This window comes from Podarcis bocagei, assembly GCF_964188305.1.
Source record: "Podarcis bocagei genome assembly, chromosome: 12".
NCBI classification, from domain to species: domain Eukaryota; kingdom Metazoa; phylum Chordata; class Lepidosauria; order Squamata; family Lacertidae; genus Podarcis; species Podarcis bocagei.
In genome coordinates, this window is record NC_138137.1 from 3,076,749 (window position 1) to 3,092,787 (window position 16,039).

The 16,039-nt window shown below is 40.9% G+C and overlaps 1 protein-coding gene across 11 annotated transcripts in view; it reads left to right on the forward strand.

The window, feature by feature from the left end:
- TPK1 (thiamin pyrophosphokinase 1) overlaps window positions 1-16,039 on the forward strand; it is a 448,208-nt gene that overhangs the window by 287,909 nt on the left and 144,260 nt on the right. For all 11 annotated transcript variants that reach the window (XM_081165242.1, XM_081165241.1, XM_081165247.1 and 8 more), the window contains one exon: window positions 1,629-1,698. In XM_081165242.1, coding sequence (XP_081021368.1) covers window positions 1,629-1,698 — 70 coding nt within the window. The remainder of the gene's footprint in view (window positions 1-1,628; window positions 1,699-16,039) is intronic.

Below are 16,039 nucleotides of genomic sequence, written 5' to 3' on the forward strand. Positions count from 1 at the left end.
AGTTCTTTGACTGTCCTTGAATCTTTCTGCCATACTTGCCATCCCTACACCCTTTGCGAACCCCTGGCTTCAGGCATCTTGGGAGAACAGCGAAAATGCAGTGTTTGAAGTGCTTCTTGACGTCCCATGATACTTAATCATGTTAACAAGCAATGGAAGCATTTAGTGCCAGTGGAAGATTGTAAGCAATATAACATCCAAGGCACCTGTATTTATGCAATCTTCTGTCTTGGCCAGCAAACTTCTACATCACAGCACTATTGTAAGAAATAATAATAATACACATGTATGAATTATTGCTGAGTTTCCAAAGACTCTAACTCTGAGATCATTATTGATAATGCAGCCTCATCTGTGGAGTTCTAAAGGGCATCGAAAGTAATCACTTTCTATATTCTGTTATTTTCCCTTTCTAGCTCTCATTTGTGAAAGACTTCCTATTTATAATACTTGCTGTTTAAGAAAACCAAGCACAATTTGAGCCATAGCTATGAAAATAATACAGTTATTGACCCTTTTCCCATCAGTTAACTGCCTCTATTTAGCGAGAAAACCTTTGGTTCTAGTTCATACTGATGTGAATCATTAACATGCCAGGAAAAGATCAGTACCTTGGATAATTACCGTACTTGCTAAGTAACTTTTAAAGTATAGAGAAACTGAAGTGCTAAGAGCAAAAATATGGGAGGAAATCCAGTTAGCAAAAAATAATAATTTCTGGCTCTCCTGGATGAGCAGCCTATATGAGCTATCAGACTTTATTATGCTGCTTTCAAGAATTAAGATGTTTCAGATGACCTCATAACTTATAAAAGGAAATGGCCCCAGCTGTGCTGTTTTTTTAATCTAAAATATTTGAAGTTTGATGTGTATTTTAACTATGTTTGGTGTAGGGACAATTATTACTTTTCATTATCTGTTGAAGGTGGAAATGAAAGCCTTAAGGACTGCCAAAGCCTTAAGGCAGAGCTTTCCTGACTTTTCATCTTGGTGACACACTTTTTAAACATGCATCCTTTCGCAAAACAGTAATTCACTTTTACTAGCAAACCAGAGGTTAAACTATCCCCTTTCCAGACCCAGGCGGAGCATGGGGAGCCTTGGCGCAACAAACCTACACACTGCAGCTGACACACTAAAGTGTTGTGACACACAATTTGGAAGGCTCTGCCTTAAGGACTGCTGAGGCCTCCTAGCCAGCTTGTTCCTGTGGTATATTGCCAGGTCACAATGTTTGCAGTGTTGAAAGCTGACATCGCCCAGCCTTAACTGGCGCCATGCTTCCCTCTACAGTAATGGCTGGTGATACCCAGCTGGTGTAATTCTCTCATTATTCTTTTTCTTTTACCACCAAGGTTCATTATCCTTGTAGTGACTGATACTGACTGTATTTTAATTTATTTTTCTTTTTAAGCACGTTGTTATGTTTTACTTGTGTTTTTCATCTTGTTTTTGTAAACAGTCCTGGAAGCCCTGCTGACGGTCAGTGCGTACATCGTTTAACAAAACAAGTATTTCTGTCACTTTGGCACAGAGCTATGCTGTGCTGTAGGAAATATTTCCGTGTAAATAAATTTGTTACTTGGTGATGATGTCAGGTTCTTGACAGCTTCTCCCTTTCCTTCCAGCTGTTCTGAGAGCATGTGCTGATGGAGGTGCTAATCGTCTGTATCATATCACAGAAGGAAGCCATGAGAGGTACATCCATAATAATCTGTGCAGATAATTCCCCCCTTTTTATCTTCATGAAGAGCACTGATGAACTTGCATTTGCAGCTTTCTAAAAGCTCTTGGCTCCATTGAGTTGTTCCCCCCCCCTTTTTTTGCAAGGAGGGGGGTCAGAAACACAGATCTTGTTCAACATGAGGCTGCTGCTGCTGCTGCAACTGGCATCTCTTTGTCAAGTCCTTCTGTTCTCTCTTGTAACATGTTGGATCACTAACCCTCTGTTGTGATGCTGTCATATTGTATGTTTTCCTGTCCTGCCAGCAGCACTCAGTGATGTGGAGCAAGGGACGCGGAGCACACAGTAGATGGTGTCACAACACAGAAAGGTTTTACTACACATTATGTGAAAGAACTCTCTGTGGAATGCCATTTTTTGTAACTCTGCCTTTTGATTCAAGAAGTAGGTTAAATCTGTACCAGAGGATCTCCCTGTGCTTACAGAGCCCAATGATAAATGCAGTAAGTTATAACTTCAATAAGAGAACTCCAGATAATCCTTTTCCCCCAACTACATCTGAAGCTGACAACAGCTGTCACGGACTTAACAGCCTTGCCCGCCCATCCCAAATGGGTTTTTTAATGTATAGTTCTGCGTAGGTGTTTATAGTTTATATACAATGAAAGAGGCTTCCACCCATTGTAGTGTTGCAAAACAATGCGTTTGATAACCATAGGGCACAGCTAATCCATTTTTATTGTTCTAGTCTAGAGGAAGGTTCCACATGATTAGCAAGTATCCTGATAACAGTATGAGTTATTGTAACTTTATTTAATTGTATTAATTGTTTTGATGAATCTGTTGCTCTTGTTATTTATATGCCATTGTGTTTGATATTATAATGATTGCAATGTTTGAGGTTTTAAAAAATGCTATTGTGATTATTGTGAGCATTTTTGAGCTCAACATTTATCGCTGGAAAAGCAGAATGCAAATATATATCTTCATCTGAAGATCTCAGGGCAGATTAATATGCTGTGGCATATTAAAGCAAATAAAATCATATCAAGATCGATTCACCTAGCAAAAATGAAGCGATACTACAACTCTTAATTTTTTAAAAGCACAAATTATTATCATTATTATGTATTTATTTATACCTCACCTTTTTTCCTGACAAAGACCCAAATATATAATTGATTGTTTTTGAAGGAGCTTTTTTCTAGAATTGGGAAAGGATTTATGTAATTTTCTCTTCCATAATTGCTTGTGAGGTTGACAAGTTGCCCTTTTCTCCAGAGTTGTATGTTTCTTCCTTATAGTCTCACTCCTTCTCTTTCAATCTTTATATAGTGGTGCATTAACTGACAGGCTTAAGGCACATGGAGGAGGCATCGTAGGTGATGAGTGGGAATGTTGCTTCTGAGCCCAGCTCTTAACTGCTAACCAATTTTGTTATACTATGCTAACCCTTTAAAGTGGTATTTAAATCCTCATAGAAGAATACAGGTAAGGAATCATGGCTCTTATCATTCTGCTACTGTGTTTTGCATAATAGCTCTCAGTGTAGCAATTATGGGAATGATTTGTGCAAAAGAAGCACTATGCCTGTGAAAAAAATCTTTCCCCTTCTGCATTTAATAATTCAGAATGTCTGTGTAATATTGCGACCTCTAAAAGCATGGAGAAGTGACAGCTGATTTCTTAAGCGGACCCAGCTTTTAAACTGAGCTCATCGCTGAATGGCCAGTAACATCCACAAATAATGACAGAGGCAGAGGGCTCTTGTTTAAAGCTGCCTTATCATTGTGAATGGCAACACAGATTTTGGCAGGAGCCTCCTCTTATTTATTCATTAGCGTTCTAGACTGTGGTATCAGAGTAGCTTGAAGCAATTTTTCTAAATGTTGATCGTCCTCACCCCCAGAGTCTCGTGGTTTAAAGGGTTCTTTTGCAGTTCAACCACTCTATGCAAGTAGCTCCATTACAATCCTTCCCTTACACAATCCTATTTGCATGAAGTGCATAAGAAGTGAGTTTTGGGAAAGTCTCTGTCAGAGGAGGCAAAGCTTAAACTTAGGTTACATCCACACCAGACATTTAAAGCACATTTATACCACTTTAGTTGTCACGGCTTCCCACAAAGAAACCTGGGAGTTGTAGTTTAACTCCAACAGCTGCAACTCCTGGGATTCTTTGTGGGGAGTGGGGGAGCCATGACTTTTAAAGGTGTTTTGAATGTGTGGTGTGGATGTGACATCAAATAACTTCATCTTCTCCCCGCTTCTTGTTTTTAGCTTCATTAACATGTAATTCTGAAATGTTGGACCCCCTTCAAACTGGTGCCAAAATTTTGTGATTGCTTTTGTACTGCAAACTCTGTGTTTGGTACCTCATCCCAAACTGAGTAATTGATACTCTAACCGGGGGCCACAGGTATCCCTCCAAAAGCCAACGTTGTTTGATTCACTCCAAAACTGTGTCAAACTTTGCAATACTTTCTAACTCTTCTGCATCACAAATCCTGCTCCCAAAATGAGGAATTGATACTAAAAAACTGAGTTCCTAGTTCATGCCACTGTAGCTAACTGCACTCAAAATCTGACAATGTCTGATTGGCTCCAAGCAGTGCAAAAGTCTGGCGCCGCTTTGAAGTGAATCAGACAATGTTGGCTTTTGAGAGGGTACCTGTGTCCCCCGGGGATACAGTAATTGATACTCAGTTTGTTGAGAGCTTTAAAACACAGGGTTTGCGATACAAAATGGCACAAAACAAGCACACAACTTTGACATTGGTTTGGAGGGGATCCAAAATTTCACAGTTACACGTTAATGAAGCTCTCATTTTTCTTTCTTTCTGCAAACCTTCTTTGCTTTCTGAGGCCTTAAATTCTGGATTTAAAAAAATGTGGGGGGGGGGAGAGCCCTTAGCTTTGTTTTGACGGGGGTGAGAGAGTTCTTCATGTCCTGACATATTGATATAACATGGTTTCTCTGCTAGCAGCAGACACAAAGGTGAGGTTTGGGGCTCTGATGATACAGTTTAAGTTTGACATGTGTGTCATATAAGTGAGCCAGAAGTGCATGATGTGCTGTGAACCCTTTGGAGCTCAGCCCCTGTGCATTTTCCTGGCCACAGAGACAATCTGCTTTCCTGCATCTGGATTTTGTTCTGGTAGTCAGCACTTCTTTGGGACAGACATAATGCATTCTGCAGACAGAATCAACTGGGAAATAATGTTTTAGATAGCTCATTTTATTTTCAAACTCTTTAATGCACACTATACAAATACCACTCTTATGGAATAAACATAATTATTTTAAAACTCATTAATGCACACTATAAAAATACCGTTCCTATGGAAAGAATGTAATTATATGTTAAATGAGTTATCGTAAATGTAAATAGGTAATTCAGGAAAAACTAGATGGTTGTATCACAAATGAATAGAATTATTCACTCTTCATAGACTTGGCCCTTTAAGCATTCTTACCTTGGGATTATATTATATCATCAAAGTTCAATTTTTGTACAACAAATCCAGCTAGATTTTGTTATTTGCCTTTAAGGAAACTAAGCCTGCTGAAAAGATTATTAATTTACTTTTTTAACATGTTCCCCTTCACTCTCATTTCTCAATGCAGTTTTATTAAAGGCTTGTCTTAGAGAACACTGACAAATTAATTAGATTTTTTGAAAGAAAGAAAGAAGATGGGGAAAAAACCTCAGCTTAATCTCCTCTTCTTTAATTTTCTCCCCCAATTCAGAGACCTGTTACTTTGATATTTTTGAAGCAGGCAAAAATCCACATACTATTTATTAAATAGTACCCACTGTTTCTTTTGGAAGGCAAAGTGGTGCTCACAACTAGGAAGCTGCAACTCTTTCCTCTTGACTCCAGGCCAATATCCCCTTGCTTTACTGGAAAAATCCTCCTTCTCCGACAATTACCTAATGTTTTGGAGCAGAAATACATTTTGATTTACTACTAATTAACTGTGTGGGTACAGCAGCTTTGGAGCACAGACAGATAACTCCTCACGGGCAGAGGCTGCTACATTCTGTTTAATATTACAGAGCATTGATATATAATGGGGATCAGGGGTGCCAACTTGAATAACATATTGGAGGGGAGATATGCCCCACCCCACAAAATTGATCACATGACACAGTGCACACATACTATTTGAATGGCAATGGGGGGGAGGAACCCCCCTCAATTGTTTTATTGGGAGGACTGAAGTGTGTGTATGTATGTGTGCATACTTTGATATGGCAATTCCCAGTTCAGAAAATATTAAGGATGAAAAATAAATTAATTTGCACCTCCTTGTCTAGTATATGAATTGGAATGTAATTATCCTCCAAAATTTAGAGATGTGAAAAATGTAATGTAACGCAATTATCCTTTGGATTTTTCACATCTCCAAATTTTGCAATACAGCTCTCAGCTCAAAAGAAATGAATGAAAATATGTAAGAAACATTTAGAAATGTGTACCTTGTGGTAAAAACAGGCAAAGTAGATGTAGAACTCTATGTATAAAAATGTTAACATTGGTTGTAGCCAGGTTTTTTATGTGTGTGCACCTGATCAGTGGAATGAGGGCTCTCCGTGTTCCCTTAAGTGTTAAAATAATTGGGGAACCTTCATTCAGTCTAGATTCTAGCGAATACTCTTACATAATGGTTGTCAGCAAATCAGTCTCATTCCCACTTATCTGTAAGTAAGGGCTCATCCATACTTCTGACTGTCCTGCCTCTTCCCCTCAGGAAAAGCTGCAGTTTACCTGCCAAATTGGAGTTAACAGCAATTGGGTTCTCTGCAGGTTGCGGTTTGTTCTGATTCAGTAGTAAAGAGCGGTGTTTTCCTGAGGAAAGCTGCAGGGCAAACGCAAAACTGCTTGGACCTGTACCTAGAAAGCACAAGAGAAGAAAACCTCTTGGACTTGTGCTTTCTAGGCTGTGGGTGAACCTTAAGACTTACTGAATTCAGTGTTCTTACTGGTGAGTAGTCCTGTATAGGTGTGTGCTGCTTCCCACTTACTAGGTCATCCATGGGGAAAGCTCTTGACCAAAAACTGGCAGAGGTAAAATTTCTGTTTTCGGTCACTCTTGCCTGGGGCTTCTGTTGCTGGAAATCTTCTCTTTGACCAGAACTAAGAACGCCCAGTTGTTATGGCCTTGCTTATGGGAACAAGTAACTTTCTGCTCATGATTTGCTTCCTACTTCTACGTAGTTTATTATCACTCCCTCTTGACTGTATACGAATAAGTGGGGTAAATAGAAACATACTGCACAGTGTTATTGATTGTAGATTTCCTGGTTATAAAATGGAGGATGTGAAAGCTGAAGGCTGTGAGAAATGCAATTACTGTCACATAATTCTCCTTTCTGTGTCTTCTAAAAAGAGCCTTATTATAACTTTAAAAGGCAGGAGTCCTGGTATTTGAAACCCATCTATGAAGCTCCCTTACTGAATCACCCTGACCTTCTTCCGGATAAATGTTTGAATAAATGTTCATTAAGCCCAGAATGTATTTTATTATTGGCAGTAACATGCATTAGCGGGATGTTTTTCTTTTTACAGTTTTATGCTCCCTTTCCAAAGTTCATGGTGGTGCACAGTCAAACAGGTAAAGACAATTGTAGATGCTGAATAAAATAACACACAGTACATAAGAACGACTCTGCTGGATCAGACCAGAGGTGCTCCATTCTGGCCAATCAGATGCCTATCAGTTGCCAAAGCAAGAAATTATTTGCCACATCATGTTGATGAGTTGGCTAATAGGTTTTCTGCTTTATGTATGTATGATCTGCTAATGTTTTAAAGGGTGCTGGAAAAGCACCCTTAGATGATGAAGTAGCTGAACCCCGGGCATGACTGTGCACATAAAGGAGCAAGGTTTTGCAGATGGGACAGACTCTTATCTCAGTGGCTTCTATTGAACTCCAGAGATCACAATCTGTGCACTTCCAGAGATCTGTTTCAGGCCTTCCAACACTTTCCAGTTCATCACAATGATCAACTTTTACTAAATTAAAATGAAAGTGGGATCACCCCGCTGTTTTCTGAATATGTGGTTTCCCTTTACTAAATAATATGAAATTTCAAGTGTTTATTTCAAGTTCTAGCAATTTTTAGAATCTGATACTATTTTTCTTGGCTTTTTATTAGGTATAGCTTCTTAACAACTTATGTAACTTCAAAGTGAGTTGTATTCATTAAAGATACCAATGTCTGCCAAATCATTGAGCTTAAAAACTGCAGACTTAAGCAAAGGTTAGTGCTTGGCATCAAGTGACATTTATTAAAGGCAGTAGGTCAACAAAATTGTTAAGCTGTGTGAGCATATTAGACATATGCAGATTCAAAATGAAATAAATTTTTGAAGAGATTATGGAAGGTAAGATGGAAGGTACATTTGCTAAGAATTTACTGTGGGATTCTTGATATTAAAAGGCAATATAACAAGCAATCCAGAAGAATGCATTCGCTGTGGGTAAAAGCCTCAGCGCCTAGGGCTTGCTGATCGAAAGGTTGGCGGTTCGAATCCCCACGGCGGGGTGCGCTCCCGTCGTTAGGTCCCAGTGCCTGCCAACCTAGCAGTTCGAAAGCACCCCCGGGTGCAAGTAGATAAATAGGGACCGCTTTATAGTGGGAAGGTAAATGGCGTTCTGTGTGCTGCGCTGGCTCGCCAGATGCAGCTTGTCATGCTGGCCACGTGACCCGGAAGTGTCTCCAGACAGCGCTGGCTCCCGGCCTATAGAGTGAGATGAGCGCACAACCCTAGAGTCTGTCAAGACTGGCCCGAACGGGCAGGGGTACCTTTACCTTTACCTTTAAGCCAAAAATTATCTATTTCCAGTCTGGTAGTCATCAGCTGCCCTGAACCAAAGAGCTAACAGTTATGTCCGATTTATTTTAGGACTGGTGGAAGATCCAAAGTCTTGTAGGGTTCCCCCCTTCCAGACCACATAGCACACATTCTGAAGGATAGATCAAACAGCTGAGTTTACTCAGAGGCACTGTTGATTATAGTAATAATATTCCATAAAGAATGTTCATAACAAAACGAAACCTAAACCAAAAATGTTAGAAACTGTTCCAGGTTAGCACCTCCGGCAATGGCGGATTTCCTCTGATCGGGAGGAACCTGCTCCGTGGAAATCAGGGTCTGGACCGCCACGGCGAGGCGGAGACCCACTAAAAACCACAGGCAGGAGAAGCCTGTGGATGTGGGATTCGGCTGACACCTTTTGCGCCTCCCCTACTCACGGGGAAACCCGTTTTCGGGGATCTGGAGCGACGTGGGGTGAGTGGCGCGGTGCTTCGAATCGACTGCTTCTTTCACGGAGTGAAGCGGCATTGCTGTTGCCGGAGAGCGCTGACTTTTTCCTGTGGACAATTGGACTTTAAACAACTATTCGTGAGTAGAACGGAAACTTGGATCTTTAAACATCTTAATTTGGCACCGAAACGGGAAGGTTTCAAACAGGAAGTCCACCTTCCTCTTTTGTAAATAGGTTGAAGCAAAGGCGCTGCAAGCTAAAGTCTTGGAAAGCCTCTTCTAAAGGATTAAATTTCCATCGGTTAAAACTACTAAACCCCCCTTGGAAGCAGGAGAAGAGGGGGGGAAATTTTAGATTGCCTAAGCCTGCAGGAGAGAGAGTGAAGAAAGATAAATTACCACCGTTTTGAACCTGGGAACGGGCTGCCAGTAAGATCGACGTCTTGGGAAAGTTCATTGACTGTGAATAAAACGTATGTTGACAGACAGTTAAATAAGAGAAATATATTGTTTCCATTGTTTCCTTTTGCACTTAAAAAGGAGCAAAAGTAGCTGAAAATTGAAACTAATTTTGTTGCTGGATCTGCGTTTAAAAGGACGGATACAAATAGAAATTGTTTCCTCTAGAGGGAGCTTTTGAAACTGTTGCAGGAGTGGAGCTGGGGAATTTTCCAGCTGCGGAGATTAAAGACCGTGAGAATCAGAGATTGACCTTGGACAAGAATGTCGACAGAAGAAGCCTTAGTGATTGCATTTTGCAAGATAAGTGCTTTATTGGAACAGCTTCATGAGAAGACGGATGTGATGACTACTAAAATTGATAATTCGGGACAAAAAATGATTGATTTGGGACAAAAAGTGAATACCTATACAGAAACTACTCAGGAATCAATTCAGGAATCCACTTTGGCATGGCAAGTTGTGGAGAAGACGAGGGAGAAAGCTGTTGTTGAACCTCAAGTAATACAAGTGGAGAGAGCCCCAGCCATTCAGAGGCAATTTTGATGAATATAAGCTGTTGCCTTCTACGATTGAATTTAGAGAAAGCCAGATTTGGAGGGATGGAGTCCCGCTTGGATTGGAGAAGGAAAGTTGGATAGATCCCCTTATGTAGGGATGCTCTGGCTTTTGGGATCTGGATTTGGGTCAGGGGGAGATTGGAGTTGTGGGGGCCTTTAGCTTCGGAGGGATTTTGAAACACGCTCTGAAATATCTTATGGACTTTAGTTTTGACTATGGAGAATGGGCTGACCTGTCGAGAAGGAATAAAGACATTGTTAGATTGGAGTTTCCCCGAGATCTACTCCTCAGCGCCAAAGGAAGGAAATTAAGAACAAGATCAGCAGAAGATAAAGTTAAGTGCATGTATAAATATGAAGAAGATCTGCAGAAGGGACATGGAAAAGAGTTAAGAGCCTCGGACAGAAGATCACCAGGTTGATGGACCATGTGGAAATGATAGAAAGGACTGACAGAGTCCGAGACCAGGGAGAAGAGATGGTGGAAGAAGATTGGAAAAAAGTTTAAAATTTATTTAGAGAAATATTGTAAAATTAATGAGTGTTAGAAAAATGTTGGAATGAAATTACATGGCTTTAGTAGAAACGTTGTAAGGAGTTAAGTTCAAATAAGTTTTAGGGTTTTAATGGTAAGATAAGGTTAAAACAAATCAAGACAATTAAATGACAGAAAACAGTGAAAGATGGGAAGGATTTGCTGAAATAATTAATAACTAGAATACAAAAAAGGGAGGTGTGAGGAGGTCGATGAAACAAGTTAATGAAAGAAAAAGATATGGAAATATTGGATGTGTTTTTAATTGTTTTTGCTTTTGCTTTTGTTTTGATGTATTGTGTCTTTTGTGTTTTTTATGTATTGTAATGTATTGATTTGTATTGTTTACTTTTTCTCTTTTTCTATTTCTTTCTGTAATCTTTAAACTTTTAATAAATATTATTTTAAAAACAACAACAAAAATGTTAGAAACTGGTGTGTGAGAGAGAGAGAATAGTTGAGGAAAATAAGTCTTGCATGTTATTAGTTATAGTGTTGTCTATGCTCTGGTAACCTCTAGGTTAGAATACTGGAACATGTTGTATGTGGGGCTGTCTCTGAAGACGGTTCAGAAACTTCAGCCAGCGCAGAATTCAGCGGCTAGGTTGATCACTGGGGCAAGATGGTTTGAGCATTATTATACCCAGGGCTTTTTTTTCCTAGAAAAAGAGGTGCCGGAACTTGTTGACCTTTTCTTAGGGGAGCACCCACCCAAAGTTGTTGAGCATTGGGGGGGGAGAGAGCCCCTAAAAACCTTCTGATGCCACTGCCCTCTGCCTCACTGCACCAGTCGCCGTGCTGCCCACAGCCTCTGCTGCACAACATAAAGCGTTGTGCCACCCAAAGCTGCCATCACCAAACACAGAAGAGTGCCATGCCGGCCACCTTTGGCCCACAGCCCCGAGCGATGTGCCGATGTGCTATAATGCTACAGTGGTGCCGGAACTCAGTTCTGGCTGAAAAAAAGCCCTGATTACACCAATCCTGGCCAAACTGCACAGACTGCCAATTAGCTTCCAGGCCCAAGTGCTGGTTTTGACCTATAAACCCTTAAACAGCTTAGGGCCACAATATCTCCCGATATAGACAGACCTGGACTCTGCATTTACCATCTCAGGCCCTTCTTCGAGTCCTCTTCCACAAGAGGTCTGGAGGGCAGCAACACAAGAAAGAGCCTTTTCTGCAGCAGCCCCCTGTTTGTGGAATGCCGCCTTCATTATACATCTTTAGGCCCCAGGCAAAGCGTTCCTCTTCAACTAGGCTTTGGCTGATTAATATTCTTCGGTCTTCTAAGTGTGCTTGTGGGAGGGGGATTATGTTTTGTTTTTGTTTTAAGTATTAAATTGTGCTTTTATTCTTTATTGTTATCTTGTGAACTGTCCTAAGATCTTCAGATAAAGGGCGGTATATAAATTTAATAAATAATAATGATAACATGAACTACACACCTAAATTAGATTCACATCCCGTTGTACATTCCAGCACAAATGCTGTCTTTTCTGAACCTCGTTGCTTTCAGAAGAATGCACACTCAAAACACATCCCATCTATATCAGGATGCACATCCTAATATGTATTCCTGTCAGGATCCCGCCTGACCCAGAATCTGGGGAGAACCCCAGTGCAGCTGCAGAACTGGAGGAGCCTGGAATCTTATGACTGTTATCACCTGCCTTGATCCCCAGTGGAGTGAAGGTAGGCAGCAGACCTGGGTGGGTGTCATGTCCAAACTGGAGAGGATGACTTGAAGCAGCCTGTGTCCACTGGTTGTGAGGTAGGCCAGGGGCCAACACTGAGCCCTAAGCAGCAAAGATCCAGGCTGAAGGTGTAGGCTAAGTCAGCCACCAGCCTGAGGAATAAGGAACTCCTCAGGAGTAAAAGAATACTCATGAGCAAACTGCTTCTCGTGAATTGACTACACCTGCAAGCAACACCTGTGCCTTGTAACAATGTTCTGGGTGGGTCTCTGAAGACTCCAGTTTAAAAACATTCAGTTTCAGGCCCATGGCCCTAGCACAGGATTTTTACATCAGCTCCCTGACTCGGGTTCCCCTGCCACCCAGCTGGTCCCCCTCGCCCTGTATTTGGACCTGGGGCTGTTTTCTGACCTTGCCCCTGTGTTTAGACTTTGGACTGCTATAGCACACTGATTCTGGGACTGCTCCTGCTAACTCTCAGCTGCTGTGCCCATGCGCCACCTAAAGCAGGACAGTGGAAAACCCGGGATCTCTGTAGGAGTGCCTGTTCTGCTGCCAGGAGGGTCTGTTGCTTGGGATAAAGCATGGCCTATCGGGTGGCCAGGAAGAGGAGAAGCTGACAGGGAAGATACAAGTCTCTCTGTTGCCTCTAGGCTGTTACTGGCTTAACAGATCCCTGTTGAGTTCAGTTGCTGAATTTCCTTGCTCAGCTCCCCAGCCTCTTCCCCCCCCCCACACACCTTTTTGCTCTTCAAGGGCAATTCCATGATGGATTGGGATGTACTTTTGAATGTGTATTCAATTACGTATTCCACTGAAGACAATGTTGTGGTGATAGGGAGCTTCCATGCTCCTGTGCACACCTGGCTTCGGACTTGCAGTCCTTTTTACTGGGAGGGGGCATTTTCCTTGCAGGTTAAAGGATCCTGTGGTGAAACCAGGCCCTGAGAGGTCCTACTCCCGTGGGTTTCTTAAACTGCAAGGGGGCATTCCCCATCCCCGTTTAAAGGACCATATGGAGGAAGAAAACCAGAGAAGAAGGCACTTAGGTTCCTTCAGCCTGACTCCCAACAGGAGACTTGCAACTTTGCACTGAACTCTTTACTAAACATTTATTTGCACTGTGTTAAGTGCACCGCTCAAACCTCACTGATCAGTGAAGCAGGATTTTTTATCTATAAAGTAGGACTTTCCTGTGAGATCTCCCCAATCTATAAGCATCCTCTCAAGTGCATAGGAAGTAGCCAAAGTACAAGGTGTAATTATGAGAGTACACATAATTCAGATTATTTAGAGTTTTATTGCCATGTCTGTATTAAGAATTTTTAGAGTACATGTGTATGTGTGTGGTTATGTGTATGTGCGCATTTGCATATATGTATATATGTATCCATTCTCCTCAGCCATTTTTCCTCTCCCAGCTCTGCACAGCTTTTTGCAAGAAGCAAAAGCATTTTAGTTCTGCCTTAAAGAATCTACATTGAAACACATAACCTCATTTTGAGAATCTGCTTTGAAATCTGTTAAATATATTGTTAATAAAGTCAGCATCTTGAACATTCAGATACAAATGAATTTATCTTTAAGCCTTTTGCAAATATTTGTTTTTAATCTGATTTTGTTATTTCAATTTTATATATCTCCCCTCCTTTGGTTTATTCATTTTTAAATGTTGTATATTGCAATTCCCTTGCTGAAAATAACCTCTAGAACGAATAAATGACACTTTTATCTCTCACCAAGGTTGTACATTGAAATTGGTAAATAAGAGCTCAATAAAAAGTGACGCTTCCTTCCCACAGATTTTTCCAGTTAAAGGAATTGGTCCTTATGTCTGTATATTTATTGTTACACATTAAGCTGCAAACTTTTATGCATGTATTCAGTAAAGCTTTCATAGTGTGCACTATGGGAAATATTGTTTCTAAGAACTTTCTGTTCTGGAACTTTGATACAGAAACTAAGTTTTAGCTGGAGGTGGTAAAGGACTCCTGGATGGTTAAGTCCAGTCAAAGGGGACTATGGGGTTGCGGCGCTCATCTCACTTTCAGGCCGAGGGAGCCAGCGTTTGTCCACAGACAGCTTTCTGGGTTATGTGAGCAGCATGACTAAACTGCTTCTAGCGCAACGGAACACCATGACAGAAAGCAGAGCGCATGGAAACGCTGTTTACCTTCCCGCCACAGCAGTACCTATTTCTCTACTTGCACTGGTGTGCTTTTGAACTGCTGGGTTGGCAGAAGCTGGGACAGAGCTCACCCCATCGCAGGGATTCGAACCACTGACCTGATTGGCAAGCCCAAGAGGCTCAGTGGTTTAGACCACAGCGCCACTTACGTCCCTGGTTCAGCAGTACTAACTAGACACCATTGTACCATTAGATGGCTCTTTTATTATAGAATAGCAAAATGTCCATCCTGGAGGGTGGGCAGAAAGGGCTTGTATAAGAGTCTATATGAAGACTATTAGAATCTCATGGGTTTCTAAGGCACAGGAACTCACTGGAGTTTCCCTCAGTCAAATGTTGTTTCCAAACACTGCTTTTCTTTCCCCATATGAATCAGTCAGATGTTAATTACAGCCAACCAGCAATTAAAGACAAAACATAAAATAGTACAAAATCACGGCATTAGTAGAAGGGACAGGAGCCTGACACAAATGGGTATAAAAAGCTGTTTGCAGATCCATATCTGTCTTTTGCAAAGAGTAGTAAATACATGCGCATGAATGCTAAGAGCATTCCTGTGGCTTTGAAAAGGTCTCTTACGCCAATTCCAGCCTTATGCATGCGTACTTGGAAATGATTTCCATTAGAAATGAACGAGACCTTATTTCCAGTGAATGTGCTTGGAACTGAACTGTTACTGTTAATTTGGCTTGTATGCTACATGCTTTAAACCTTATTTATTAAGCAGCAGTGTGTGTCTCATTACACACTTCTACATTTCATTAAATCTGAGGCAAAATTTCCCCATGGAACAATATTGCTAATATTCCCAATGGCTTTGCAAATCTGCAGAAAGGCCCCAAGGTCAGAATTTCTTTTGGAAAGGTTAATTAAGTCTGAAAGAAAGATATTATGTGGTGATTAAATAGTAATGAGCAAGGAGCCCGGTACAAATGTGGTGTGTGACACAGTACCAAACGGGAAAGCTGAAAACACCTACAAATTTATTATTTTATTACCTATTCTATTATAAAATTACCCCTGGGTGTCCAGAGTAATTTTTATTCTTTCTCAACTTGCTTCTGACAGAAAGGGGATTGAGTGGTCAGCACTCTGCCATACATATATAAAATCATAATGCATCTCTGGAGGAGTTCAAGGAACTTTAATAACATTCCTGACATATTTAAGAGAACTTTCATCAAAATTGCCATGGCTCTCAAGCTGGGTAGCACCTCATTCCAAATCACAGTGGAGTGTGCTGCTTAATGCAGGCACATATAGGAAGGATGTCTTGCGATTTTACCTTTATTAAAAAAAAAATCACATGAAATTATAGCATCTTATTCACGGCTTATTTTAAGAACTTCCAGAGTATTGACTTCACAGTCTCTGATGCTTTGGGATTTAATATTTCAGTATTTAGAGAGTTCATCGGGCACACAAGCTTAGCAAAGGGGGGAAAATGTTAATCTAATGTGGGTTTTCGTTTTCCCAAATCAAGGGTGTAAATCAGATCTGATTTGGTTCACTGCCTAGTGCCCAGAAAACATATTTCATTCTGTCTGGAGCTGTTGGGCTGCTTGAGCTCTCCTTTAGCGTACTGTATGTGAAACATTTGCGTTCATAGCACAGAGATCTTCCATTAAATAGTAGTTT